We start from the raw sequence: 27,366 nt of genomic DNA, 5'->3' as shown, positions 1-27,366 counted from the left end.
ATATTATTCGATTCAAATGTTTTATTCTACAATATTTATTTCAAATAATTACATATCTCTAGTTTTTATACAAACTTGTCAACTCATATTATGTATTCATTAATTCATCATTATTTCAAAATGTTTTATACTATATTGACTTCTAATTCCTTTTATTTTGTACATATTTTATGGATCGTTTTATATTGTGCCATGTTAATTATTGTTGTATATTATTTTATATTGATTGTTCACCATCCATGCTTAAAAATTTGGTCACATTGTACTTAGAATAATTAGCATAATTGTTGGATTTATTAATTGAGGTTTATTGTACTATATGTGTGCATATTATTTCATGTTCATTAACCCTTTTTTATATAAATGTTTTGTTACAATGCATTAAGTATTCCATCTACTTTAAAACCAATAAACGTGTTTTGAACTAATTTTTAATTTTCCTCATTAGTCAAAAATTTTGAAATAAGGCAATATTCAATATTTGAGGAATTCGGGAAATCGTGCCCTCCCGTGCTAGGTATGATTTTTTCGATGAATTAAATATTTGGATATCCTTTTATAAGTTTAACGTACAAGTTTTTGAGGGTCAAAAATCAATCGTATTTTTAAAGGTATAAGGGATCGTGTCCAATCGTGTTGGATATGATGCTGCATATCTTTGAAACGAGAGAATTTTGACCACTAATTTGAACTAGTCAAACATTTTAAAAAGAATTATACTTCGAAAGACTTTTTTTAAAAAACCTTTGATATAAGGATAGCATCGAATCAATTTGGTACCAATTTTTGAACGTAATGAGGGTGCTCACCCTTCCACGTGCGTAACCGACTACTAAACCCATTTTTGATTTTGCGTGGACTAAAATTATCTTTAATGAAACAAAACGTTTTAGTAGGTGACCCAATCACACCTAAACCAAGAGATTGGTGGCGACTCCACATTTTCGTTTTAAAAAAAGTCGATCCCCATTTTTTTTCTCTTCAAAATAAAAAATAATTTCGACAACGTTGCTTAAGAAAACAAAAGAAATAAAATTTTAAATTTATATAAAGATTTGATTTATAAATTTTATTTACATATTAATTGGTGTGACTAAAAGAAATAATGCTGCCCCCATCAGGGTGCTTTTTTACGTTTTTTTCTAAAAATAACCGTTCAAATAATTTCGGAAATGAGGGTTTATCGGTACTATGCCCATTTTAAAATGATACGTATTAAGAAAACATGAAATATACTAATTTTATGGTCAAACTAATCTCCTTCAAGCCTCAATTAGATAGGGGATCCAACCAGAAGCATATAAAACCATAGCCACACGCGCCATCAGAAGCTGTAATGTCACATCACTACAAAACAAAGCGTAACACAAGTTACGTGCACGACACTCTCCCTTCTCTGGTCCCCTTATACATACCCCATCTCCAACTATGCCACGTGGAGGCATCTTGTCTTTCCAAGTCACGTATCCTGTCTCTCAACGATAATTAACCACTCCATTTCTCACGCGTTACACTTATCAAAATGTTTGCAGTCTTTTTTTAAGTTTTTAATCTCAAATTTCTCAGAAAAGAAAAATACAAAAACCGAAAATGGCGTTTGCCGCTTTGTTTATTTCGGCGACGAAGCTCGCCGGAATAATCATGACGGTTTCTATCGCAGCTAATGCTTTCTCTTTCTCGCGTTACCGGAAAAAGCATCTCCGGCGGTTCGATTCTCCCATCGATGAATCCTCCGATACTCTTGCTGATTTTAATGTCAACGGTAAGTGAACAGTTAATCAATCAGACTCTATTTTTCTTCCCTCTGATTGCTTGAAGTAATGTTGTTTATCTATAGCTTTTGAACTGCATTTGTGTTGGATTTAGAGTGAAGCTCTCCAAGTATATGGAAAGTATACTCATGAAGTTGCTTGCTTCTTCTTTTTCTTCTTCTTTTGGATATTTTTCTCTTTGATTGGAACGATAAAAGAATATAAAAAAGCTATAGTATTATAGTGAACTTTCCTACTCTTTGATAGAGAAACAGTGTTAACTATTGGTCTGGGTTTGGTACGAGGAACGAAAGGGAAAGCAAATCGCCATTTGTTTTGTACGTAATTCAATAGGAGTAGTATTTTTTGGTTTGTTTAGTAGAAACTCAATACGATTGGAATGTAAAACATTTTTTTAGAATTTCTAGATAAAATTTTTGTTTATATAAATACGTAACTTTGAATAAATTCTGAAGTTTGCGAATCGTTTGATTTACTCAATAATTTTATAATAAACTATATGCTAATCGGATTGTTAGTCTTACTGAATTGGATTGCTATTATTCCTTGATTGTATCAATTGGAAGATCATTGGGAGATAGTGATTTCTGGTAACAGAGGAGAGAAAAAGGGGATAAAGAAGAGAAGGTTTTTATCTTGACTGTATCAATGGAGCTAATATTTCTTAGTTACGTGACAAATTGAGGCATTTTAACTTCCATCTGATTGTCAAAAAAATTGTGTGCTATCTGATGAATTTTATGTGTTTAGGAGAGGAGGAAGATGGGTTTTTCTTTGGATTAGCAACAGCCCCAGCACATGTGGAAGACAAGCTCAATGATGCTTGGCTACAGTTTGCTGAAGAAAATCCTTGTCATAAATCAGAAAAAGGTGATGATGATATGATGGAAGCTGATGCAGTGATTGGTGCTGCTGATGGTGGCTCACATCAAGCTCCATTAGCTAGGAAAGAGTCTAGCAAGAAGAAGAAGCCTCTTAAGGTTTCCATGGAAGCCATGATAAGAGGGTTACAAAAGTTTGTAGAGGATGAGTCTGAAGAAGAGACTGCTTCCAAGGAGGAATGCAATCATAATGTAGCTGCATGGCACAATGTTCCTCACCCGTAAGCCTTGTTAACTGATAAATGATAACTTTATTTACAAGAAAGGTTTATCCTACCCCTCACTGATTTTTGACTTCGTGAGAAATGAATTGCTTTAATTGTTTCAGGGAGGAGAGATTAAAATTTTGGTCTGATCCTGATATAGAACTGAATCTGGCCAAAGATACTGGCATTAGCATCTTTCGGATGGGAATAGACTGGAGTCGAATCATGCCACAGGAGCCAGTTAATGGGATTAAGGATGCTGTAAGTTTGATGTAACTTTACAGTTGTAACGATGCTTTCCATCTATTGTGATTCCATTTTTCATTATATAGGCAGAAGAAGTTACAAATGGTAGGAAAGTTTAGCATACTAAGTTAAGTTGATGTCATTCTGACTGACTTCGGATCTAATTTTGGTTTGGTGTGCAACTGAAACATGTTTCTTTGTCCATGGGTGTGACAGGGGAATATTTCATAAAAATTATGGCAATAGCTCAAATATACCTCAGTTTCTCTCTCTCTCTCATAATCACTTCCATAAGGCACATAGGGGGTCCTAGGATTTCAGTAAGTAAAAGAGACTCAAGCTGAAGGGTACGTAGAAGGCTATCATACTGGTGATGAAAAGTAATTGTTTTTGGTTGGTTGTTGCTCAAATTTAAGACATCTGTATGGCATCCAAGTTTAATTGGTTTCTTATATTCAACGCCAATGGGTCCACATTTAGATAGGTCGTATGATGTTGCTTTTCAGGTAAATTTTGCAGCATTGGAGCGATATAAATGGATCATCAGCAGGGTTCGCTCTAATGGAATGAAGGTGATGCTCACACTGTTTCATCACTCACTGCCCCCATGGGCTGGTGATTATGGTGGATGGAAGCTGGAGAAAACTGTTGATTACTTCATGGAATTTACCAAGTAAATATTCCGTCAAATAGTAATTTCTATTATGCATTTTTGCTGCTCTGATCATACTTTTCTCAATGCAATCAAGGTTGGCTGATGACAACTCTATTCTCATCTTTCTCTTGCATAAGCCAAGAGAGAGAGAGAGAGAGAGAGAGAGCTTTATAAACAATCTTTAACGAGTTTTGATTTAAATATTACTAAAAGAAAGGTAGACTGCTGGAGTTAAAACACATAGTTACTAGGTGAGAGAGTGGTAAGAATTCAACATATTGGTGCTCTTAACTGAAATCTAAATCGGACTATAAGGCAGAGATTAGGCTGCTAATTCATATTTCATGAGAGCCATTTTAGGCTATTTTTAATTTAGGAACTTCTGGTTTTGTTTGTCCTGCCTGTTTTCTAACTCCTTTTTTGTGTGTTTATCATGCAGGCTTGTCGTCAACAGCGTATCAGATATGGTTGACTATTGGATAACATTTAATGAACCTCATGTCTTCTGTATGCTTACTTATTGTGCGGGTGCTTGGCCCGGAGGCCATCCTGATATGATAGAGGCTGCCACTTCTGCTTTACCAACTGGAGTTTTTAGACAGGCCTTGCATTGGATGGCCATTGCACATTCAAAGGCCTACGACTATATCCATGAACAAAGGTTTTTCTTCCTTATGAAGACTTGAGAAAAGGATTTTTTTGTCAAAAAAATTAACATATTTCTAACAAGTTAGATATTTTTGATACTTGAAGTTGCGAAATACTGCATGTCTCACCTGTTTGACAGATTTCCCAAATATATGACATTCTAATTACTATTTCATTTCAGCAGCACATTATCAAAAAAAGTGGTTGGAGTAGCACATAATGTATCATTTACAAGGCCATATGGTCTCTTTGATGTTGCTGCTGTTACATTGGCCAATTCTCTCACCCTTTTTCCGTATGTGGATAGTATATGTGACAAGCTGGATTTTATAGGCATAAACTACTATGGACAGGTTCTTTCCTTTTTCACGTTCATCATTTTCCTGTTAAAAAAAATGTACTATTCTTCAATATAAATCTATTGAGATTATTCTGCTGGCCAGGAAGTGATATCTGGAGCTGGACTAAAGCTTGTAGAGACTGATGAGTATAGTGAATCAGGGCGAGGGGTTTATCCAGATGGTTTGTATCGCCTGCTAATAGATTTCCATGAAAGATACAAGCACCTTAAGGTTCCCTTCATCATTACGGAGAATGGGATTGCTGATGAAACAGATGTGATCCGTAGGCCCTATCTTTTAGAGCATTTGCTTGCTGTTTATGCAGCAATGCTCAAGGTTTGGCTTTGAATTTTGGGAAATCTGGAGTTAGGTTTTCTGAAATTAGTTAGTCGTAGAACCAAGTACTAACCTTCTTGTTTATTACAGGGTGTCCCTGTCCTCGGTTACCTTTTTTGGACTATTTCTGACAACTGGGAATGGGCTGATGGTTATGGTCCCAAGTTTGGACTTGTAGCTGTTGATCGTGCCAATGGCCTTGTTCGGATCCCACGTCCTTCATATTACCTCTTTACCAAGGTTATTATTGTATTCATAAGGATGTTCCATCATTGGCCTTCCTGTTGCTACTCTTATGTGTTTGTACTGAAACATCGTAGTCCATATCGATTTTAGGTGGTAACCACAGGCAAAATTACTCGTGAAGACAGGGAAAAAGCATGGAATGAACTTCAAAAAGCTGCTAAAGAGAAGCAAACAAGACCTTTCTATCGGGAAGTTAATAAACAAGGTTTGATGTATGCAGGTACTACCGCATCTCCTTATTGCATGTTCATATTAGTCTCCTTTTATTGACATTAGTTCTTGGCATATAGAATGTAAAACGATTGATACTGTTGGCTTGCATCCCTCTCTAGGATGATCCATGATAGCTACATGGAAATAAAGTTGCTTTTGAATTTGAAATCTAAAGTTTAATAAATACACGTAGGAGGCAATTGGCATAACCTTAAATACATTTCATGCATGTCATTATACTATCTCGCATGCTCACTACATTTCCCAACTAGTCACTTGAAAATGACCTTGTGGAGGCATGTTAAAAAATTTTCCTATAATTTGCAACTCCGACTTGATTTGTATTTTCTGTTGATGGTTTTCTTTTTGTCTTTCTCAAAATGCTAAAGTCCCAATAATAATATTTCTATTATTCCTTTTATCATTTCGATTTTGATAGGAGGCCTTGATGAACCTACACAACGGCCTTTTATTGAAAGGGATTGGCGGTTTGGACACTACGAGATGGAAGGACTGCAGGATCCATTAAGCCGTTTATCCCGATACCTTCTCCGTCCTTTCTCCCTCAGAAAGAAGAGAAAGCATAAGAAAGTTAATTCTGAATTGGTTCTTGAGCCCCTTGAGCTAAGTGCCTGATAGCTTATCCATGCTTTACTTATATATCCTTCAACATTGCTATTCAAGTGAGGAGTATTACAATTTTAAATCTAGGTATATGAACTCTAGAATAGCGCCAAGCAGTCAGTATAGGTACTTTTCCCTTAGAAGCTAAGGTTCAAGCTCTTGTAATGAAATAAAACATGTCTGACTTAAACCTGTTTATGTAATGAAACAGGTACTATTCAGCTATAACTCTTAAATATTTCTGTTCATGGAAGAAAGAAACAAAACTGGAAACTTTTGTCTGTTTCCCCATGTTCAGTGGTAAAGGGAGAAAAACCAAGATTTGGTGCCCCTCTCTTGTTCCACGTGGAAACATTTTTGTGATAGTCAACCATTATTTGCAGGCTCTGCAATATGGAATCAAAGAACCAATCATTTCAGTGTGGAATCATGTGAATATTGGATAGCTGTGGCGTTCGGCATACGTAAATTGAATTTTGGATATATGACTTAATCCTCAAAATAGATCAAATTATGCCTAAGATTGTTTTATTTTCTTAGTATAGGCTCATCTTCGGCCTAGTCGGCTTGTCTACCTGAACTCAAGCGGGGCCAATTAAGTCCAAGTTGGGCTAAATCTACTAGGTCAAGTGGATTATTTAACCGCACATACTTTCGTAATATGGTAGGTAAATGTTTTTCGAGACTTGAGCCGGGCTTTCTTTATGATAGCAAGTTTTGGTTTTGGTTACCTAATCTTCTCTTTTGCTAGAAATTGGAAAATGAATGATTGACCATTGGAAGTGTGTGCTTAAAGTTGAGGATAAAGTTTTACATAGAAATCCAATTTTGATAACAATTAAAGCAATATAATTTTTTTTAAACATGCCCTTCATTCTTTCAAACTCTTAACGTCAAAAACTGCATTATGAAGTCCATTCGAATCCTCTGAAAAATCTACAATAACATCCAAATAACGAGTCAATGCCGGGCGGCTCCATTGTAAACAAACAAATCCATAAAAAAGTTCTGTCAAAACTATTGCTTGAAAGTGCTCTTTATCTTGTCCTCAACTAAAACGTGGTTTCCAATCGATATCAGCCATTCAATTTTCATGGTTTGAATTTTTTAAGCCAAGTTAAACCTTGTAATAGCCCCCCCCCCCTTTCTTTTCCTTAAATTCTACGCCATGGTGAAATGCATTAAATCTTTCTTGAACTTGTAGATGATTTGTTCAACTTTGAACCAAAGATGGCCCCCAGATCTCCACCTAAAAGAGTTTCCATTTCTCACTCATTCACATCTTTCTTCCTTGGTTTCTTAATTCCTTGCATTAATGCTGCACCCTTGGGTCCAGAATCCGATAGAGTAATCAAGCTGCCGAACCAGCCGGCGACGCCATCGATATCACAGTTTTCGGGGTATGTCACAGTGAATGAAGAACATGGAAGGGCACTTTTCTACTGGTTCTTTGAAGCACAGTCTGAGGCATCTAAAAAACCTCTCCTGCTTTGGCTTAATGGAGGTTTATATTACATAGAATTTTCAATTTCTAGAGAACTATATGCAATCATTTATTTAATGATGAATGTATTATGTATGACTCTTGTTTTATGCGTTGGGTGTTAAAGGACCTGGTTGTTCATCAATAGCCTATGGTGCAGCTTCGGAGTTGGGTCCACTAAGAGTTGGTGAAAATGGTGTTGATCTTCATTTCAACGAATTTGCTTGGAATCAAGGTTCATCCTCTTTCTCTCCTCTATTTTGATGAAAAAAAAAAGTTATATTATCTTGGATTAAAGTTACATTTTAACCTTTTTAAAAATTCATTTTTTAATTTTGATTCTTGTTATTTAAGGGTCAAGCTGCATGTCAAGCCTAAATGTCACTTAATATAATTCGAAAGTTTGGATAAAAATATTATATATGAAATTGATATTAGACAAAAGAAAAAATGTTTAAAACATGGGCCGAGTGTGAATTTTAATATTTAAGACTCGAGTTTTGCTCGATTCAAATAATTTTATGATATATATATTTATTTTATTTTTATATATTATGTAATTTTTATATAAAAATTAAATAATATTATAGTATAAATATTATAATTTAAAGTTAAAATAAAGAAAAATATATAAAATTAGTAAATATAAAATAAAATTTAACATATATTTTATTAAAAATTTTAAAAAATATATAGACAAAACTTAAATTGAATTAGATTAACTATTTTTATTTAAAGAAAAACATATAAATTTTTTATTAAAAAATAAACTTCACAAAATTTAATGGGCTAAGAGATTGGAGGATATGTCATATATGAGTATGACATAAACTTGTCCTGTCCCGGCCTGCATGTCCTATTATAATATATATATATATATATATATTATTTCTGAAATGAGACTGACAAATTCATAAATTTGTATCCATAGAGGCGAATTTGCTGTTTGTAGAATCTCCGGTTGGAGTGGGCTTCTCTTACACCAATACAACCTCCGATCTCACTAAATTGGACGATGCCTTTGTTGGTAATTCCCAACTATTTATATCATAGAAGTATAGAGGGTGAGAATACATCAAATTATTTTATATAAAATTGAACAGTAATGTAACTAAAACTCTATTTCTCTTTTCATTTAGCTGAGGATGTATACATGTTTTTGGTGGAGTGGCTTCAAAGATTTCCACACTTCAAAACTCGTGATTTCTTCATCTCTGGGGAGAGTTATGCAGGTATTATTTGTATCCTTTTCTTTCTTTTTATTTATAAATATGTTTTTATATTTCAATAAAATTCAAGATTTAATTTAATTACTTACAAATTTTAAAAATTAAAATTTTTTATTTTTTAATTTAAATATTTAATCTGACCAGAAATATTAGTAATATTTTCTATCAAAATTTTCTAATTTAACATGTTGACAAGAGTAGAGCTAAGGGGACAAACAAGGGCCCGACCCCCTCTAAAATAAAAATTTTCATGTTTAGTTCTTTTATAATTTTAACAATTTTAAATTAATATATAATAAAATTACACTTTGACCTCTTTAAGAATGAGAATAAATTGATTTAATCTTTAAAATTTCACTTTTGTTATAATAAAAATATACAACTTTGTTCCGCCTCCTAAAAAATTTTCTAATTTCGCCCCTACATGTTGATTAGGTAATTTTTATATGATGAGACATGTGATTGATAAAAACTAAATATCTCAAACTGAAATTTTTAATAAAAAAATACTAACCATGCTAATTGATTAAATTAGGAATTTTTAATTGATAAATGAAAAAATTAATTTTAACTTTTAAACTACATGAACTAAAGTTTAAAATTTGTCAAAATACAAGGATTCGCAATAGATTTTGCCCTAATTTTTATATATATATATATATAATCTGATGAAAGTATTTTCATTCTACCACTAAATTAGCAATAGAATAATATTTTTATGATTAAATTTAAGCATCCATGGTAAATCACATTTTAGTTTTAATTTAAATCATTCAAAATAATGAATTACACTTTCAATTTTATATAACAAGGTAAATATATTAACATTCATCATTTAAGCATTTTCATTCAGCATGAGCCTAAAATTAATGAAAAATAAACCCTTTCGTTATTATATATTCATTTAGGCTTTATACACATGATAAATTAAAAAAAATTGTCATGTGTCTTCAAGGGCAACTTAATAGGGTAGGTAAGGCCTTCACCTTCCAAAATAAAAAATTATTTACGTAGTTTCTCTCTAAAATAATAAAATAATAAAATAATATATAATAAAATTATACTTTGAACCCTAAAAAAAATCCTTTCTAGTCTCTTAAAAATAAAAAATTATAAATTAATAAATGATATAATTACTTTTTTACCCCTAAAAATTTATAATTAAAATTTGACTCCCTACCTAATAATAATCCTATACATATTTAATAATTCTTCATGTGTTGCAGGCCATTATGTGCCCCAGCTAGCAGAGCTTGTGTATGATAGAAACAATGACACAACTCGATACCCATTCATCAACCTCAAAGGCTTTATGGTAACCTGTTCTTTCATGCTATAGGAATTATAAAAAACCATAAACTCACACACCTTTACATTTTATCCATTTTCATGACTATAGTCAATACATGTTGCAGGTGGGAAATCCAGTCACTGATGATAACTATGACTACACTGGCATTATGGACTATGCTTGGAGCCACTCTGTAATATCAGATGAGTTCTACCATAACATCAAACAAGTATGTGATTTCAAGGAACTGTATTGGTCCACTGAATGCAATGCTCTTGTTAACCAAGTCTTCGACATATACTCAGAGATTGATATTTATAATATTTATGACCCCAAATGTCTCATTAACACCACATCATCAGCAACTGCTAATAAGGTGATTTTCTATCTATAATTTAGCAAGCTACCTAACATGAAATTATGCACAAAGTTTCTTATGAATAAAAAGATGTTCCATGCCATTTCGCAGATAAAAATTGATGGGTTAAAGAGAGTGACGATACTTGCAGGAGGGTATGATCCATGCTATTCTCCATATTCAGAAATGTATTTCAACAGGCCAGATGTTCAAACATCTATTCATGCTGACAGTAGAGGAGAAAAATGGGTGAGCTGCAAGTAAGTACAAGAGCAAGTAGGTACAAGGATAGTATTGTTTTTATATATATATATATATTTGATCCACTAACATGACTTTTTCTTTTTTTTCCCAGAGATTCTATCTTGAATTCATATAATTTTTCTGTTTTTTCTGTACTGCCTGTCTACGAGAAGCTCATCAAAGAAAAACTGAAGATATGGATGTATAGGTAAGATAATCTTTCATACTCCATTATCATAAAATGGAATATTGGACCATGAATAAGTTCATATATATGAGATATTGGGTTTTTATGATCAAAAACCTTTTCTTTTTTTTCTTTTTAAAGTTTGACAATAGTTTAAGAGCGGGCAAATAAATTGGAATATTGGACCACAAATGCCAAAGTGGATAAGAGTGAAATGGATGGGACCTTCTAGGAGTTCAGTAAAAGAAAAGATTGGAAGTGGTGGGGGCCAAGGGAAGAAATGATAAATAAGTTTTTTAACTCTGTTCTATATTAGTGTTGTTTTAAAATTGGTATATTATTAATACCGGTATGTTTTGGTATCTGTTTTAAGTTTATCAGTATCTTTTAAGTATTTTTTCATAAATAAAATTTAATTTTTAATATTATATATTATATACGTGAATATATCTTAATTAAATAAGTATAAATATGTTTATTTGCTTAAAATTTAACTTATATGAGAACATAGTTCGGTATTGATTGAAACAAATTGTGACACATAAAAATAGCAAAACACATCAAAATATATTCGCCAAAACAAAATTTAAACTACTTGATACCAATTTAAAACTGATATGATAGCTGCCAATCAGGAAAGTATCGATAAACCATGGTCTTATTATCTAATATGTATTTTGGTTGGTTGGCATAAACAGTGGGGACATGGATGGAAGAGTACCTATCATAGGTTCCAGATACTGTGTTGAAGCACTTGGGCTCCCAGTCAAATCACCCTGGCGTTCTTGGTTCCACAACAAGCAGGTTCCTTCTTCATTTTCCTGTAAAATCAACCTGCATGTAATATGAATATTTGTGTATATATATTTATATATAAAGTTGGAAATTGAAAATTTTCAGGTTGGAGGGAGGATAGTGGAATACGAAGGGCTGACATTAGTGACGGTGAGAGGGGCAGGTCACTTGGTGCCTCTAAACAAACCCAGTGAGGCTCTTGCCCTCATCCATTCCTTCTTGTCGGATGAACCACTACCCAATCACAGATAGATGATATATGCATTAAGGCTGGCATTCCTTGTTTGCTTCACAACACAACCTTTTAATTCAAATCATTAAGATTCAACCTCTACACAATTTAAATTAAAAAAATGGTTTAGACAAAAAAGAAGAAGAAAAAGAAAGGGTAAGCTACAAAGTACAAACCATTGATGAGATTGTAACATATACTTGTGTTATGAGTTGGTATGTATGTATTATTGGCAATTCCCATGGTTGGTTTGTGTTTCAATCAGGATCCTAATTGTCTGTTTCAGAATAAAGCTTTTATTCTATTTATTTAAAGGGCAAATCCCTCTGTCTTGAATTGTTGTTTAACGTTATTTTTATTTGTTCATCATACATGCAAATGTTGTCTCCTAAATTTATAGTTAAATGTGGATTCCATTCCTATTCATCCCTGAATTTTGACTGTCGATGGATATGTGGTTACAAAAAAAATGCTCAAATAATCTATTTAACTTCTTTATATAAATTACACTATATTAATAACATCTCTACAATGCAATAATGCAACCCAATTGATGAAAGTACTTAGGAGATCCCTGTATTACTGTATCAAATTAGTCCCTCTATTATTAAATAAATCAATTTAATCCCTGTACTATTAAAAGGAATCAAATAAGGCCAAATTGGAATAAAGTCAACATTTACTGTTTAACAAAGTTAATATTTTTAAAGTTTTATGGTTTCGTAAATGAAATATTTTATTTGGAATTGAACTACAATTAAATAATAATTTTCAAGATATTTCTAATACAACAAATGTTAACTTTGTTACAATTTGAACTCATTTGATTCTTTTTAATAGTATAGGGATAAATTGATCCATTTAATAATAGAGGACTAATTTGATATGATCCCTAGAATCCAAGGATCTCCTAAGTGCTTTAACCCAAGCCAATCAGAGTTGCTTTAGACAGACATGGTAATGAATCATTGTATTAGTGGTAAATAGCAAACAAAAATAATGCAACAAAAGTAACACTTCATTTGGAAGTCCTTATACTTACTTTAGATCATTTCCTAACCTAACCGATTTTCCATATTTTGAGAATCGGGATGATCGAAGATGACTTCTTCAATTTTTTGTTATCAACTTCAACTTACCGCAGTCAGATGTAGATCTGTGAGATATATGTCTCCAGTGTTATCTTTCCAAGCCATCTGAAAAACAAAAGACGAATATCAGACAAAAATTAGTTTCTCCTTATTGGTCTTCAGAATATAAATGAATAAAACAAGAGACGAATTAAAGCCCACTTACGCAAAAAAGGTTAAAGTGTAGCTCCGGAAGGACTGGGTGACATTTCGTAAACATATATACACACTGATCAAAACAAGAAATGAGGCTTGAGTAAAAAACAAAATTGTGCAGATATGTCTAACATAAACAAAGGTAACATTGAGACCTACGTTATAGGGATCCATGAGGTATAAGGATGGTATTGTATGTGATCTTGTCAAGCTTGTATATGTATTCAAACCAGAATAACCCCATCTACAAGTTTTATCAAAATTTCATCAATAAAGATGGAAATTCTAGGAAACAGGATATAAGTCAAGGGGTGTATATCGTATTGTCAGGGCTATTATCGTCACAGCCATTTGAATTAATACTTTCCCCTTTACCTCTGTTTCCTCAAGTTTTTCCATCCATTGTTCAACCTGCAACAATAACTCCAGAGTATCAAGCAATCGACTCTAAAAGGAAAACACTAATAGCGTATGATCATTGCTATTCCTAAGTAAATTGCATTATTTCATAGCCAGAAGATACAACCAAAAGATGGAAAATAATTGCATCAGAACTTAAAGTTGGATGGTAGTAAGCATAGATCATTCCAATAATCCATATGTAACGTTCAAGGCCTGAGAGGAAATGCCACTCATGCAAGTGAGGAAAGCTGGGCTTTGCAGGATCAGTATATCCTGCAACAGTTTTTCTTTCCATCAGTATGACACAAAATAGTTTAAATAGAAATTATACTTTGGAAAGTTACCCACCAAGTGAAAAGGTAAATGGATTCCAGAGAACCTCAAACACTCCAGGCACTTCCCAAACTAGGATAACCACCAAAAAGCAGGCAATGTTTTTTAGAGCAATGACTGACCCTTTCTCGTTGTACTCATTTTATATACCAAGTGCTCCAAAAACCATAAGAGAACAGAGTATGCATTGGGCATATATAGTACAACATATAACTATTATTGAGGACGACACAGCAAAAAAAAGAAATTTAGTCGTCATATCATCTGTTCAACCAAATACTCAAGGTCAGAATGTGAAAAAAATTATATTAAGGTTATATACTATTCACTTTAGGGGAACTTATACCTGTGCAAACCTAGCAAGACTGAAATCTTTGCCTACATAATAATATGAGAAGTTCCCAAATCCAGTCATCCACACATAAGCCGCAATGAAAACTTGGATAGCATTATAGATCTCTTTTGCTGCAAAGTAATGGTACATCAAAAACAAAACCTGTAAAATAAAGGGGTTAAGAGTAAGACTATTGGTCCTGGTGAAGCACAATGCTTGAACGCTTGAAGTATAACTGACATCAGCTGATGGACTGTTAACTTTTTATGCAATCCAACACGTGCACTATCATAATAAGTAGGCAACAATATTCTGGGAAGAAAATTTTGCAGATTTACAAAGTCATGTGAAAGAATCACAAACCTGCATCAAACCTTTCCACTCAGTTTGGTGTCTGTTCAAATGAAGTATAGATTTCCCTGAAAATGGTGACTTATCATGGTGCATTTGAAAGAAGTTATCACTGAAACTATGATTAGAAGGAAGTAGAGGAACAAGAAGAGATCCCGATTATAGTTCTGCATAGACAGAAGATGAAAGAGAAAACTCAATTAGCAAGCAATAACAACATTTTAGGTTATACTCGTTGCAGTGAATTTTAAAAAGCATGGCTTGCTACAACATTTTGTAAGAAGAATAGAGTGTTCAGTAGTTCATACTTCAATTCAAATTGCTTTTCTTTAAACCTTTTAACAAATTCAGCATTTCCTCCAATTTAAAATCTATTTTGGCCACATGATTATAAGAAGGAAATGCATCATGAATTTTCATAATGAAGTACTCATATTCACCTTTTTGGAAGAGGCAAACACATCAGTGCGGTCGCAGACGTAATACTACGCCAAAAGAACGCCAAATTCAGATCTATATGAACATAATTAAGAACAGAGAGCAAGTTAGATTACATACTATTAATTCTCGGATGTAAATGCTTCATAAAATTCGCTTACATAGCTCGAAGTGTCAGCCGGTTCTCAACGAAGAAAGTCTCATCCATCATAAGAAACCTTAACATAAACAAAGCATAGAAATTAAGCCACTGATCAACGAAAATCGAAAGAAATGAGAGCGAAAACTAGAATTAAAAAAAATATAAAATCAGATGACAAACTTAAAAAATGGAGACAAGGAAGATGTTGAGGATCGAGCTTTAGGAGAAGCTGATTGAAGACCTCCGGCTTCCAACAAAACCGCTCTATCATCCTCTTCAACGGCATTGTTTCCGCTTTCAACGGAACTCAGATCAGATTGCCTACTACGAAAATACAAAAAGAAAAGTTACTTGTTTTGCACCAACAAATTACCGCTAATTTTAATCGCATTACAAAGAAAAAATGTGGAATTGAGCGCTTACGCATTGGATGCCAGGGAATTTTTATTGTACTACAATACTCTTCATAGACCCAAGCTGAAATCATCGGAAATATACCGAGAAAAAAAGACACCTAGAAAAAGAATTCAAAATTCAAACTTCAAAAAATAATTTTAAAAATGTAAGATCGAAAAATAGCAGAGAATGCTGAAACGTACCTGACCAGGAGTGATCGGGCCGACGATAATCATTAATTTGGCAACTTCCGGGGAAAGAACAACTGAATTTTCTTTTGAATATAATAAAAACTTAAGTTAAGCCGCCAAAACAAAGTGTTTTTGGTTTTTGTTTTGTTTTGTTTTGTTTTTTTTCTGACAGAGCGTATTTGAGTGTACTAGACAGTGAGTTAATAAATTTAAGGCAAAACGTACTCGTTTACATTTTTTTTTCGTCAGGTACTTTTTTTTTAGCTACATTTTGAAAAAAAAAACAAACAAACAGACAAACTTTTCAAGAAGAATATATTTCCAAATTAAATCATTATTTTCTAATAAAATTACATACTAAAATGTTAAACTTTTTAATATGATAACCTGTATCTGCATAACAATTCACATTTATTTCAAGTTCATTTTATTTTTATATTTTAATTTTTATAAATTTTAAATTATTTATTAAAATGGCGAGAAATAATAGCATGTTAATATAAAATATATATTGACTGCTATGCAAATTATGATGCCAATATTATTAAAAATTAATATTTTAATTAACATTTCTATTAAGAAAAACAATTATGACTTTTTAAAATATTAATGCCCAAATTTAACTAAAAACATAAGGATCAAAATGACAAAAATATAAATATTGAAAGTTAAATTTGACATTATGCCTAAATTTAAGGAGAAAATCTCATAGAAATATGATTTTTGGATGAGCTAAAAAGGTTAAAATATACTTCCCACGATTTGGAATTTAGTCTGTATGCTTTTACTTTTAGGTATTTAATTTCTCTACTTTTAGATTTCAACATTTATGTTAAATTATTAACACTATTAAAATTTTTTCATTAAATTTGTTGGCGTGACATTTTATTAGTATGTATTGTTGTATTCATTTTAGGGAATGGAGTGGATCTAGTAAGATAGAGTTCATAATTTTCATTAATAGCTTGTTATTTTAGTCAAGCATAAGTAAACATTCAGAATATATTTTAAAATATTTTTTATAATATTGCTACTACAAGAGCACGTTTGTAATATGAAAACTTAAAACAAGTTCTCTAAGAAGTTCTCATTAGTAAGACATGAGCACATTTGAAGCATGAAATGCTAAAACAAATTTTCATTAGTAATATTTCCCACATTAATTTAATTGACAACTTATCTTAATTAGTTCAGAGTTATACTCAATCATAATTTTAAAATCTTGCAACTTCATGTGCATCTTATCATAACGAGATTTAGGTAGAAGATCTTACAATTTCAAGTACATAAAATCATAAACATGCTATAATAAAATAAATTATAGTAAAATATATTTGAAGATCTTTAACATCATAGTCATCACCCTAGCACTATTACAAATATTAAAACAACTTTGTTTTCATAATAACATTTATAAATTAAGGCTCCGTTTATTTTACTGAAAATGACTTCTAGAAAATGATTTCTGAAAAATGATTTACTTTTCTGGAAAAGCTAATATTTTCTGGTGTTTAAATGAATCTGTGTAAAATATTTTCTGTTGTTTGGTAGATTTCTTAAAAATATTTCATAAAAGTTATTTTCAATTAAATAAACATACATTTGAGGTTTTCTTATTTTTTCATTATTTAATTGAATTTATTTTTATCTATAATTTAATATTTTACATTGTTTTTGCATATATTAAAATATTATGTTAAATTCAGATTCATTACAACGTCATTTTTAATTACATTACTACTAAGTGAGTATTTTTATTTAAAATGTGACATCAACAAAATTGACAAAAAATTAACGATGTCAACAATTGGACTTGATTTTCAAATTTGAAAAGTAAAGGACTAAATTCTTGAAAATAAAAGTACAAAGACTAAAATACAAATCAGAAGTAAATATAGACTTATAACATATTTTGACCTTTATATTACAAAACATTTATGATTAATATATTTATAATCGTAATAAATATTTATTATTAAAATATTAATATTGAATATTTTCAATAATATGTGAATAATATTTTATTTAAAATTATTTTTTAAAATTTATTATTAAAATAAAATTGAAATATTAAATAATTTATTAAAATAATAAATTATATTATTATCTTAACAATTTATTATATGACTAAATATAAATAATTAAATATGTATGTTTAAAAATATTAAAATATAATATTTTAAATATTTTTAAAAAAATTATTATTAATATAATAGTATTAAGCTTGATTTAAGTTAATTTTATATAAAATAAAATTATCTATAGATGAGCTTTTTCTAAAAATGACTTACGCTTTTCAAAAGGAGTAAGTCATTTTACAGGAAAAAATGGCTTATTTTACTTTAACCTGTAAGTCATTTTCTGTTGGCCAAACTATTTTCTGAGAAACAGACACAGAAAAATGCATAAAATATTTTCCATAAAACTTTTTTAGAATTATGATTAAATTGAAACTATTTGTAATATTTGAGGGTTAATTTTTTTAAATTATGACTAAATTGATATAATATGTAAAAGTTGAGGGTTAAATTTTTTATATACAAATTTTTTAAATGCCATGTTAGTTTGCCATTTGTAATTTTAACGAGAGTGACTAAAATGACCAAACGATGTAACCTCAATGCTTAAATTGCAAACTTTTTTAGTTTGAGTGCCTAAAATGGAAACTTTTATATTTTGGTGACTAACTGTGTAGTTTACACTAAAAATAAAGAAAAGAAATCAAATATTATGTTGATAACGTTTTATGAAATAAAGATAAAAGAGAGTAAAGAACAAATAAATTGGGAAAGCAAAAGAACTATGATATTTTATTGATTAATAAGGATATTTACAATGGTTCTCTAAAGCCTATATTTATTTGTATTGAATATCAATAAAGCCTATATTTTATTGGGAAAGCCTATATTATCTAAAGCCTATATTTTATTGGGAAAGCAAAAGCCTATATTTACAATGGTTCTCTAAAGCCTATATTTATAGGCATAAAAAATATAAATAAAATAAAACTCTACTTCTAATGAATATTAAAGTCCTAATGTATATCAAACTTATCTTGATATTAATAGACGTCCACTTAATAATAAAATATTCGTAATAATATTAATATTAATTTCGAGATGAGTTTTGTATTATTTTAATAAATAAATATATATTTTTGAAATGAACCGGGTTGGACTTTATAATAAAACAAATCAAAGTACAAGCTAACCTATTGAAGATGGGCTTACGAGAGTGAAGAAACAAACATAATTAAAAACAAGAACCAAAATAATAAACAAAATGAAATTGAAAAAGAAAACAAATTAAAAGCCAGCCTAGACTTAGATGGCACCCACTCCCAAAAGTAAACCCTAGAAGCTTGTATCGGTGTCAGATTCCTAAAAGGTAAATCTTCCCAAAAAATTGATCTTTTGCATTTCTTTACCTTTCCTTTTACCCAAACGTTCCCCTTTCTGCTATCAATCTAGTTCTCTTGGTCTGAGGAACAAAGATCCCACTCCGGTGTCTTTTATCATTCCTAAGTCCAGGTAACTTTCTTTTCTTGTTCTTAGACATTCTGTTGCTAGGCTATGAGCGATAATGTTTGTGGATCTAGGCACGTCAGCAAACTTTAGCTGTTGAAACGATGACTTTGTCTTATGTATATCGTCGATGATAGCCCAAACCTCCGATTTGTCTCTAACGCTCCTTTTGCTTTTGTTTATGATGGATTTCGACCACGTGCTGGAGACCAACTAGATGCTTAACCGTACTGCCAGTAGACAGGCAAGGCCTCCTGCCACAAACAGAGAAGCTACACGATCATGCAGTTTCTATTTTGTGACCAAAACAACCCCTTGGAAGTCACGAGCGACTAGTCCCGAAGTAGATCTATTCAAGTCTTGATGGAAAGCGTTGTCAAAGTTTACTTTAACTGACTGGGCGTTTGGAGGTACCCAAGCCTCTTCGCTCGTAGATCTGGTAACATCCCTTTGTTCTAGACCATTTATTTCTGAAATATATATTTGGATCCAATCTGTGATCTATTTACTTATACGATAGACTCCTTCATGCTTGGTTTTATTCCTATTTGTCCAGATTCCCCATATTTCATGGACGAATACCTTACACTGTTCTTCAGTGCACTGGGAAAAAACCAGTTGAACCATTCTACATCAGGCATTTCAAGTAATAATAGTACCTATTGTAAGTTTAAGTTATTCTATACATCTGCTGAAACTTGACAATCTCTAAACACATGATGTAGGGTTTTGGGACTACTACTACATCAGGGACAGAGACCGTTCCCCACACTCGCCTATGTTGCAAATTAACCATAGTGGGAAGGAAGTTCCATGTTGCCTTCCACATATGAATTTTTACTTTTGCGGGAATCTGCAATTTCCATATTTTCGTATAGAGGTCTTTAAGAGCATAATTTGTATAATTAGGCCAAAATGTATTTTTATGTAATAGTTTATAGGCAGTTTTGACTGTGAACTTGCTAGATGGGTCCCCTCGCCAAACAAAGATATCCTCTTTTCTCTCTTTCAGCAAAAGAATTTGCAAGACTTGGTTTGCAACCTTATCGAGGAAGGTACTTCTGATCAGGTCTTCTTTCCATATCATGTTGTCATTATAAATATAATTTGCCACCACATTCAAACCCCTTAAATTAATATTTTCATGGATATGATAGGATGGCGAACCTGGCAACCATGCATCCTCTATTATGGAAATATTAGCGCTGGACCCAATTCTCCAACAAAGCCCACTCATTAGCAAACCCCTCGCTAACCACACACTTTTCTAGGTAAACGAAGGTAAATTGCCTAAATTCGTATTCAAAAAACTAAAATTTGGATAATATTTTGCTTTTAAAACATAAGCTAATAACAACTTAGGATGATTAATCAAATGCCAACCTTGTTTTGAGAATAAAACGACATTAAATTTAACTAAGCTGCGAAAACCCAACCCTTTCAATTCCTTCGGCTCACTAAGATGCTTCCAAGAACACCAATGAATCCCAAGTTTCCCTAGTCCTTTTTGCCACCAGAATTTAGCCATGATTCCTTCCATCTCATTACATAGGGCTTTTGGGAGTCAGAAACACACGAAAGAATAAGTAAGAATTGCTTACAATACTGATTTAATGAACACTTCGTGTCCCTCTTATGATAAATAACGAATATTCCATCCTTGAATACATTTTTTAAATTTGTCTATTAAAATCTGAAATGGCTTCTTCTTGTGTCACCCCACCATGTTAGGGAGACCAAGATATCTTTCTGGATCGTCAGAATGTCAGACATTTAAAAGCCCAAAACCAATTGTCTGTCATATGCAGAAGTGTTGGTGCTGAAAAAACAGTAAAGTTGTTGAAATTTATGCATTGACTCGAGCACTGCTCATACTCTCGTAAAATAGTTTTTAGTACATTTGTCCCTCGAATCAATGCTTCACTAAACAAAATGGAATCATCGGTAAAAAGAAAATGTGAAATTGAGGGTCCATTCCTGCTAGCTTTTGTACCCTTTAACCAGCCGTCCCGAACTGCAATTCTCATTAGTGAAGATAATCATTCACTATATAGTAGAAAAAGAAACAAACTCAAAGGGTCACCTTGTCGAAGACCTCTACTAGGACGAAAACGGGTCACCTTGTCGAAGACCTCTACTAGGACGAAAACATTCCCCTACTTGACCATTTAGAACAACTGAAAATGATACTATTCAAATACATCTCATTATAAGCTTCACCTAATGATTATCAAATCCTAACTGAATAATCATGCCTTTTATGAAACCCTATTCAACTATGTCATAAGTTTTACTCATGTCTAGTTTTAATGTCATAAATCATTTCTTCCCCACTCACTTTTGACGAAAAGTATATAGAACTTCGTAGGAAAGTAATACATTAGCAGATATTAATCTACCCGACACAAACACACTTTGAGATTTATCAATACAACTAACTATTACACCTTTCATGCGATTGACTAGAACTTTTGCAACTATTTTGTAAATAACACTGCATAAACTAATGGGTCCAAAATTTACCAAATTCGTGGGATAATGGACTTTTGGTAAAAGGACAATATTAGTCAAATTTACTGAAATAGGGTCCATACCATCATTAAAAATTTTTAAGCAAAACTCAGCAACATCTCGTCCAACAATGTGCTAGAATCTTTGGAAAAAAATTTGCTAGAAACCCATCATCTCCTGGAGCCTTCGTAGGCCCCATCTTCTTTAACGCTTTTCTTACTTCGTCAACTATGAAAGGAGTTGTTAATTGCATATTTGTCTTCTGAGAGATGACTGGCACGATCACCCCTAAAATTTGAGACATATCTCTAACACCATTAGAAGTGAACAAATGTTGAAAATAATCCTGCACAATACTGTTCATCTCGTCGACCTCTGTTGTTTCATTTCCATATCCTCTTTGTAGAGATTTGATTTGACTACCTGATTTACAGCTGGAAGCATACTTATGAAAAAATGTTGTGTTCTTGTCCCCTACTTTCAACTAGTTTGCACGAGCACGTTGTTCCTAGAAACATTTGTCTTTATCAATTTCTAAGCTGAGATAGATTCTGGTATCAATGATACGTGCAAGATTTTCATCGTTAACATCTTTTAACAGAGCCTCCAACTATCACGCGAGTTTCTCCTTTATCTCTTTACGTTTACGAGCTATACCCCTCAACCATTGAACGAGGCTGGTTTTCCAAAAAAGGACCTCGTGAACAATTCCAATATATGAGAATAGTATCTTTAAAAGAATTCTTCAAAATCTACCATGCTTCAAATCAAAAACTCATCCTTGTACGGTTGTTTGTAATTTGATCAATGTGAATAAGTATTGGGCAATGGTTAGATAACGAATGAGGATGATGTTTAATAAAAGTATTGGGAAACATGTTTATTCACTCAATACCAGCCAATCCTCTATCCAACCTTTCTCGGATGTTTGTTTTCTGTAAATTTCCTCTCTCTCATGTGTGCCATGCCCTTAAATAACCTAAATCCAATAGCTAACATTCTTTCAGTACGTTCCTAAAAACCTCCATGCATCGCTCATTTCTAGAAAGACCTTCATTCTTTTCACTCGCGTACATTATCTCATTAAAATCCTCATAGACTAACCAAGGAATTATTTGATCTTAAGCCAAAAGCCGAAGTAAATCTCATGACTCCTCACTACTGAGGGCATATGGAGAGCCATAAAAACCAGTAAATCTCCACCTATGCACTCCATCGTCTTCCTCAACCTTCACATCAACATGACTGATGGGAAAACTTTTTAAACTAATAGTGACATTTCCTTCCATGCTAAGCAAAGCCTTCCTCTTGATCCCTTCGCTGCTACCTCAAACGAAAATCTAACTTTCTCCATTCTAACTTTATTGATTTTTGTCTCCATAAAGAAGATAATTTGGGGATTATGTAGTTTCAACACATGCTGAAGCATTCAAATAGCCCTAGGGTTCCCCAAACCCTGGACGTTCCAACTTATAATTTTCATTACGACTGGTCGACTTGCTTTTTGGCAGCCACCGTTCTAAATTAAAAATTTCCCGAACCCTTCTCAGTGATATTCTCCACCCCACCTGTAGCCAACATCATGCGATCCTCACCCAAGGTTTGTCGAGGACATTTTTTCCCTTCTCCCCATTCTAGCACCACCTCCTCAGAATCATGCTCCATTGATGTCCCCTTAGATACAAGAAATGGGTCCCCTATTAAATTTAAACCTAGCATAGAATCAAAACTCTTGTAGTTTCCATATCGATTCATAGATTCCAACTTTGTGCGCCCTATCCGATAATTTTACGAGCTGCTTCCCCAATTTGATCATTTCCCATCATCTCTTAACCATATACTACCCATTGCTAGGGCACATTTTAATTGTGCCGCAATAGACAAATCCCAACCCATCTCAGCAACTTCAAAAACCTAAAGACATTCTCTCCTCACAGAAAGAATCGCTATGGCCCAGCTTGCCACAAAAGAAGCAGAACAAAGTCATATGTTCATATTTAAAGTGTATACAGCCTAGATTTCCAGGTGAAAACAATAATATTTTCTTCCTCTTCAAGGGGAGACGTACATCTATACAAACCATAATTATCATATAACTCCTTAGGCCCTTAGTAATACTCTCACCATCATATTCAACAAAATGTCTAATAAAGTTACCAATCTGTTTGGCTAAGACTTCAGAGAAAAACCCTGAAGGGATATCATGCACTTGAACCCAAAAAAACACATAAATCAAATGAACTTTTAGGGGATCCTTCCCAATACCCAATCAATGAAATAATAACATGTGGTTATTAAATGTCCAAGGAGATCCATTAATCACTCGCTCTAAATCCATCAGATGAAAGAAATGAAACAAGAAACTCTTCTCCCTTAAATCCAATATTTGAATACCTTTGACGAGATGCCAAATGTAGAAGCCCAAATTGCCCGGGCCCGATTTCATCAAAACCCAACCAAACCTCTAAACCTACTAAAACCCTTAACTCATGACCCATTTACATCTACCCAAACCCATTACAAAACTTAAACATTAAACCCAATTCAAAAGCCCATTAAGCCCCCAAAAAAACCTAACCCCCAAAAAAAAAGAAAAAAAAAACCTACCCCAAAAAAACCTAACCCCCAAAAAAAAAAAGAAAAAAGAAAAACCTAACCAAAAAAAAATAAAAAAACCTGGTCACCTAACCACTTTCCCACTTGCTCCATTTTTCCTCCCATTGTCTACCACCACCACTTACAAAATAGAAAAAAATAGAAAATCATGTAAAAGATAGCTATAAAAGCCATTCAAAAATCATGTAAGAGAGGAGGAGGAATTTTGATCAATACAAAGAATTTATCTTCAAAAATTCCTAAAGGTGATTTTATCTTCTTTATTATTTTACTCTTATTTTATTTTTATTTTTTATTTTTTTCCTTTTTCAATCTATTAATCTATATATATACATCATAATAAAAAATATAATAAAAATATATATACAAAACAAATATAAAAAATTACATTTTTCGCCATCAGCGTGCAGGTGGCTTGCCAACGACAGACGGTGGGCCGGCGATTGACCATTGACCTGCCCCTGCCTGATTCCCCCCCCTCCTTCTCTCTTCCCTCTCTCTTCTTTTTTTCATTTATTTTTCAGATTTACCTTAGATTTCATATTATTTTGCTATTTAATTTAGCTTTAAATATTAATCATGTTATATATGTAATATTGTTATCACTATTATTTTATATATTGTTATTATTATATTATATTTAGCTATATATATATATATATTTTCTTTATGTTCCGTTTCTTACTATTGTATGCATATATATCTATTATTATATTTATTATTAATATTGTTAGCATTAGTACTTTTACTTAATGTGTATGTAGATATACATGTACATATTAATAGTTTTTATCATATGTGTATATTGTATATATTATATTTATATTATATATATATTCTTAATGTTATTAGTTGTATATTTCTTGTATATTTCCATGTATATATTTTATATTGTCTCATGTACATACTCAAATACTATTATATATATATATATTTTTAATACCATATCATGTATATATTATTATATTTATTTTATCCCTATTATATTTATTATTAATATTAGTACACATATTTTATTATAGGAGTATATATCTTCTTTTCTTTATATAGTATTATTTTCATATATCGTTATATTTATTATTATACTTATCATTTTTCTCTATTGTTACTTACTATTTTGTTTTAAATTATTATGTATTATTTGGTATATATGCGTCTTTTATTATTACTCTTATTATCATTATTAGTACATGTCCATTATATATGTAGATATTTTTAATACATATAAGTACATATTCATGTAGTGTCGTTAGCATATATATATAAAATATATTTTTCATTATTAATATTTCTAATATATGTTGTATATTTTCATTTTGGTATGTCATGCATATATATATATGTATATGTATGTTTTATGTATATATTGTTATTTTTATTGTCATTATGAATATATTATTTTTCTTATTATATTGGTAGTACATCATTTCTATTTTTTTGTAAATATTAATATTGTTGTTTTAATATTCTCGCTTTTAACATTTCATTATTAATTGCATCGTTGTTTTGTATTATTTACTAATTCTTATTTTAAATAATGTTTTACTCATAATTTTAATTTCAATAAATAAGGCAACATGCCGATTTAATATTAAGTCATCGATTTCATCGCTATGTTGGGTGAATATCAATCGACTCGTGTTAAAACGGTACGTCCTTCTCAAAAGAAAACGAAACTTGAAATTTCTCGTGTTTTGATCGGATCACGATTCAATGTTACTTTGAACTTGCAATTTTGAAAATTAAGACAATACTTGTTTAATAAGATACCAATTTTGGGCGTCGCGAGGGTGCTAATACCTTCCTCACAGAATCGACTCCGAACCCAACTTTACTTTGGCTTTTGACGTAGACCTAAATTCGGCCTTCATTTTTGTGCAAGAATAAGTTTTCTTTTCTAAAAAAGGATGATTTATTAGGTGTCCGGTCACACCTGGAAAAAAGATCGGTGGCGACTCTCTTTGTTAATAAAATCGAAAGTTGGTTTTTAATGTTTAATAAATCACCACAATTAGCGACCGAGCGAGAATTTAATTTTTACGTCGCTACAGCTGGCGACTCCGCTGGGGAACCTTTTTGAGAGTCGAGTCGAATTAAACTCGCGTTGTCAAAAGTTTCAAAGTTCCTTGTTCAAATTAACATTTAGTCGTGATCCTCAAATTTTTTGTTTTCAAAAAAATCATGTATTTGCATCGTGTTGTATATATGCTAACTTGTTTTATCCGGTTGTTTTTCAGCTTTAAATTTTTGTGATTTTAGTTTTGGTTTAGTTTTTCTAAATAAAACGTAAAGGTTTGCAAGTTTCTCCCCACGCACTGTGCACGTGCATTTTTGTTGCATAACATGAGCTCTATACCCGGGCTCCGTCTCTGTTAAGTGAAAGTAAACGCTACGCCTTTGTGAGTTAACTCGTTCCTCCGCACAGGCTAGTGAATACTTTTGGGTTACATATGGCTTATGCTTTCGTGAGTTAACTTGTCCCTCTGCATAGGCATAAGTAAATGTAATCCCTCAAATTGATCTCGTAAGCCTATGATGGGCCATAACCGAGGTTTCGTACTAATCTTAGCAGATGACAGTACGGACAATTCGAGTACCTGGCTAGAACCAAAACTACATATAGTGAACCGTACGAGCCATTTGACTAGAGCCATGCTGAACCTCCGTCGTTTAGTAGTCACCAAAATAAGTACACGGGAAAAACACCTCTCACATTCTGTTTCTTTTACATTTATGCCTGTTATGCAAAGGAATCTGGTCCATTGGACCAAGTAGCTTAATTTGTTAGATTTTCTACAATCTTTTTCTGGTCATTTTTGTTGTACTAACCAAGTTTGTTTGTTTTTATTTTTATTT

General features: G+C 32.1%; 3 protein-coding genes across 5 annotated transcripts; 2 read left to right on the top strand and 1 right to left on the bottom strand.

Moving 5' to 3' along the window:
• The first annotated feature begins 1,493 nt into the window (after positions 1–1,493).
• On the top strand, positions 1,494–6,441 carry LOC108454305 (beta-glucosidase-like SFR2, chloroplastic). 2 transcript variants are annotated; one of them, XM_017752724.2, is made up of 10 exons: positions 1,494–1,762; positions 2,523–2,874; positions 2,982–3,120; positions 3,612–3,778; positions 4,200–4,421; positions 4,593–4,761; positions 4,852–5,085; positions 5,176–5,325; positions 5,422–5,551; positions 5,984–6,441. In XM_017752724.2, exons 1-10 carry the CDS (start codon positions 1,591–1,593, stop codon positions 6,178–6,180), a joined length of 1,932 nt encoding a protein of 643 aa, XP_017608213.1. In that variant the 5' UTR covers positions 1,494–1,590; the 3' UTR covers positions 6,181–6,441. The 2 variants fall into 2 exon arrangements, with proteins under 2 accessions (XP_017608213.1, XP_017608212.1); XM_017752723.2 differs by having other exon boundaries at positions 4,590–4,761.
• Positions 6,038–12,333, top strand: LOC108454093 (serine carboxypeptidase-like 26). 2 transcript variants are annotated; one of them, XM_017752411.2, is made up of 10 exons: positions 6,038–7,672; positions 7,779–7,886; positions 8,583–8,678; positions 8,791–8,883; positions 10,107–10,195; positions 10,296–10,547; positions 10,641–10,789; positions 10,885–10,980; positions 11,658–11,763; positions 11,860–12,333. In XM_017752411.2, the coding sequence occupies exons 1-10, from the start codon at positions 7,399–7,401 to the stop codon at positions 12,004–12,006; spliced, it is 1,410 nt and encodes a 469-aa protein (XP_017607900.1). In that variant the 5' UTR covers positions 6,038–7,398; the 3' UTR covers positions 12,007–12,333. The 2 variants fall into 2 exon arrangements, with proteins under 2 accessions (XP_017607900.1, XP_052874837.1); XM_053018877.1 differs by lacking the exons at positions 11,658–11,763; positions 11,860–12,333 and adding an exon at positions 11,101–11,336 and having other exon boundaries at positions 7,138–7,672.
• LOC108454094 (protein REDUCED WALL ACETYLATION 2) lies at positions 12,048–23,559 on the bottom strand. The gene is given in 17 exon segments (XM_053018592.1): positions 12,048–13,182; positions 13,283–13,345; positions 13,432–13,516; positions 13,648–13,947; positions 14,023–14,180; positions 14,182–14,250; positions 14,252–14,271; positions 14,354–14,503; positions 14,705–14,790; positions 14,793–14,859; positions 15,133–15,205; positions 15,292–15,348; positions 15,453–15,596; positions 15,696–15,726; positions 15,729–15,786; positions 15,872–15,942; positions 23,436–23,559. Coding segments are annotated over 14 exon segments (1,296 nt in total). The 3' UTR covers positions 12,048–13,182; positions 13,283–13,345; positions 13,432–13,516; positions 13,648–13,759.
• Positions 23,560–27,366: the final 3,807 nt, after the last annotated feature.

This window comes from Gossypium arboreum, chromosome 9 (assembly GCF_025698485.1).
Source record: "Gossypium arboreum isolate Shixiya-1 chromosome 9, ASM2569848v2, whole genome shotgun sequence".
In the NCBI taxonomy this organism is placed as follows: domain Eukaryota; kingdom Viridiplantae; phylum Streptophyta; class Magnoliopsida; order Malvales; family Malvaceae; genus Gossypium; species Gossypium arboreum.
The sequence above is the reverse complement of the archived record's forward strand: the minus strand, read 5'-3'. Positions and strand labels throughout refer to the sequence as shown.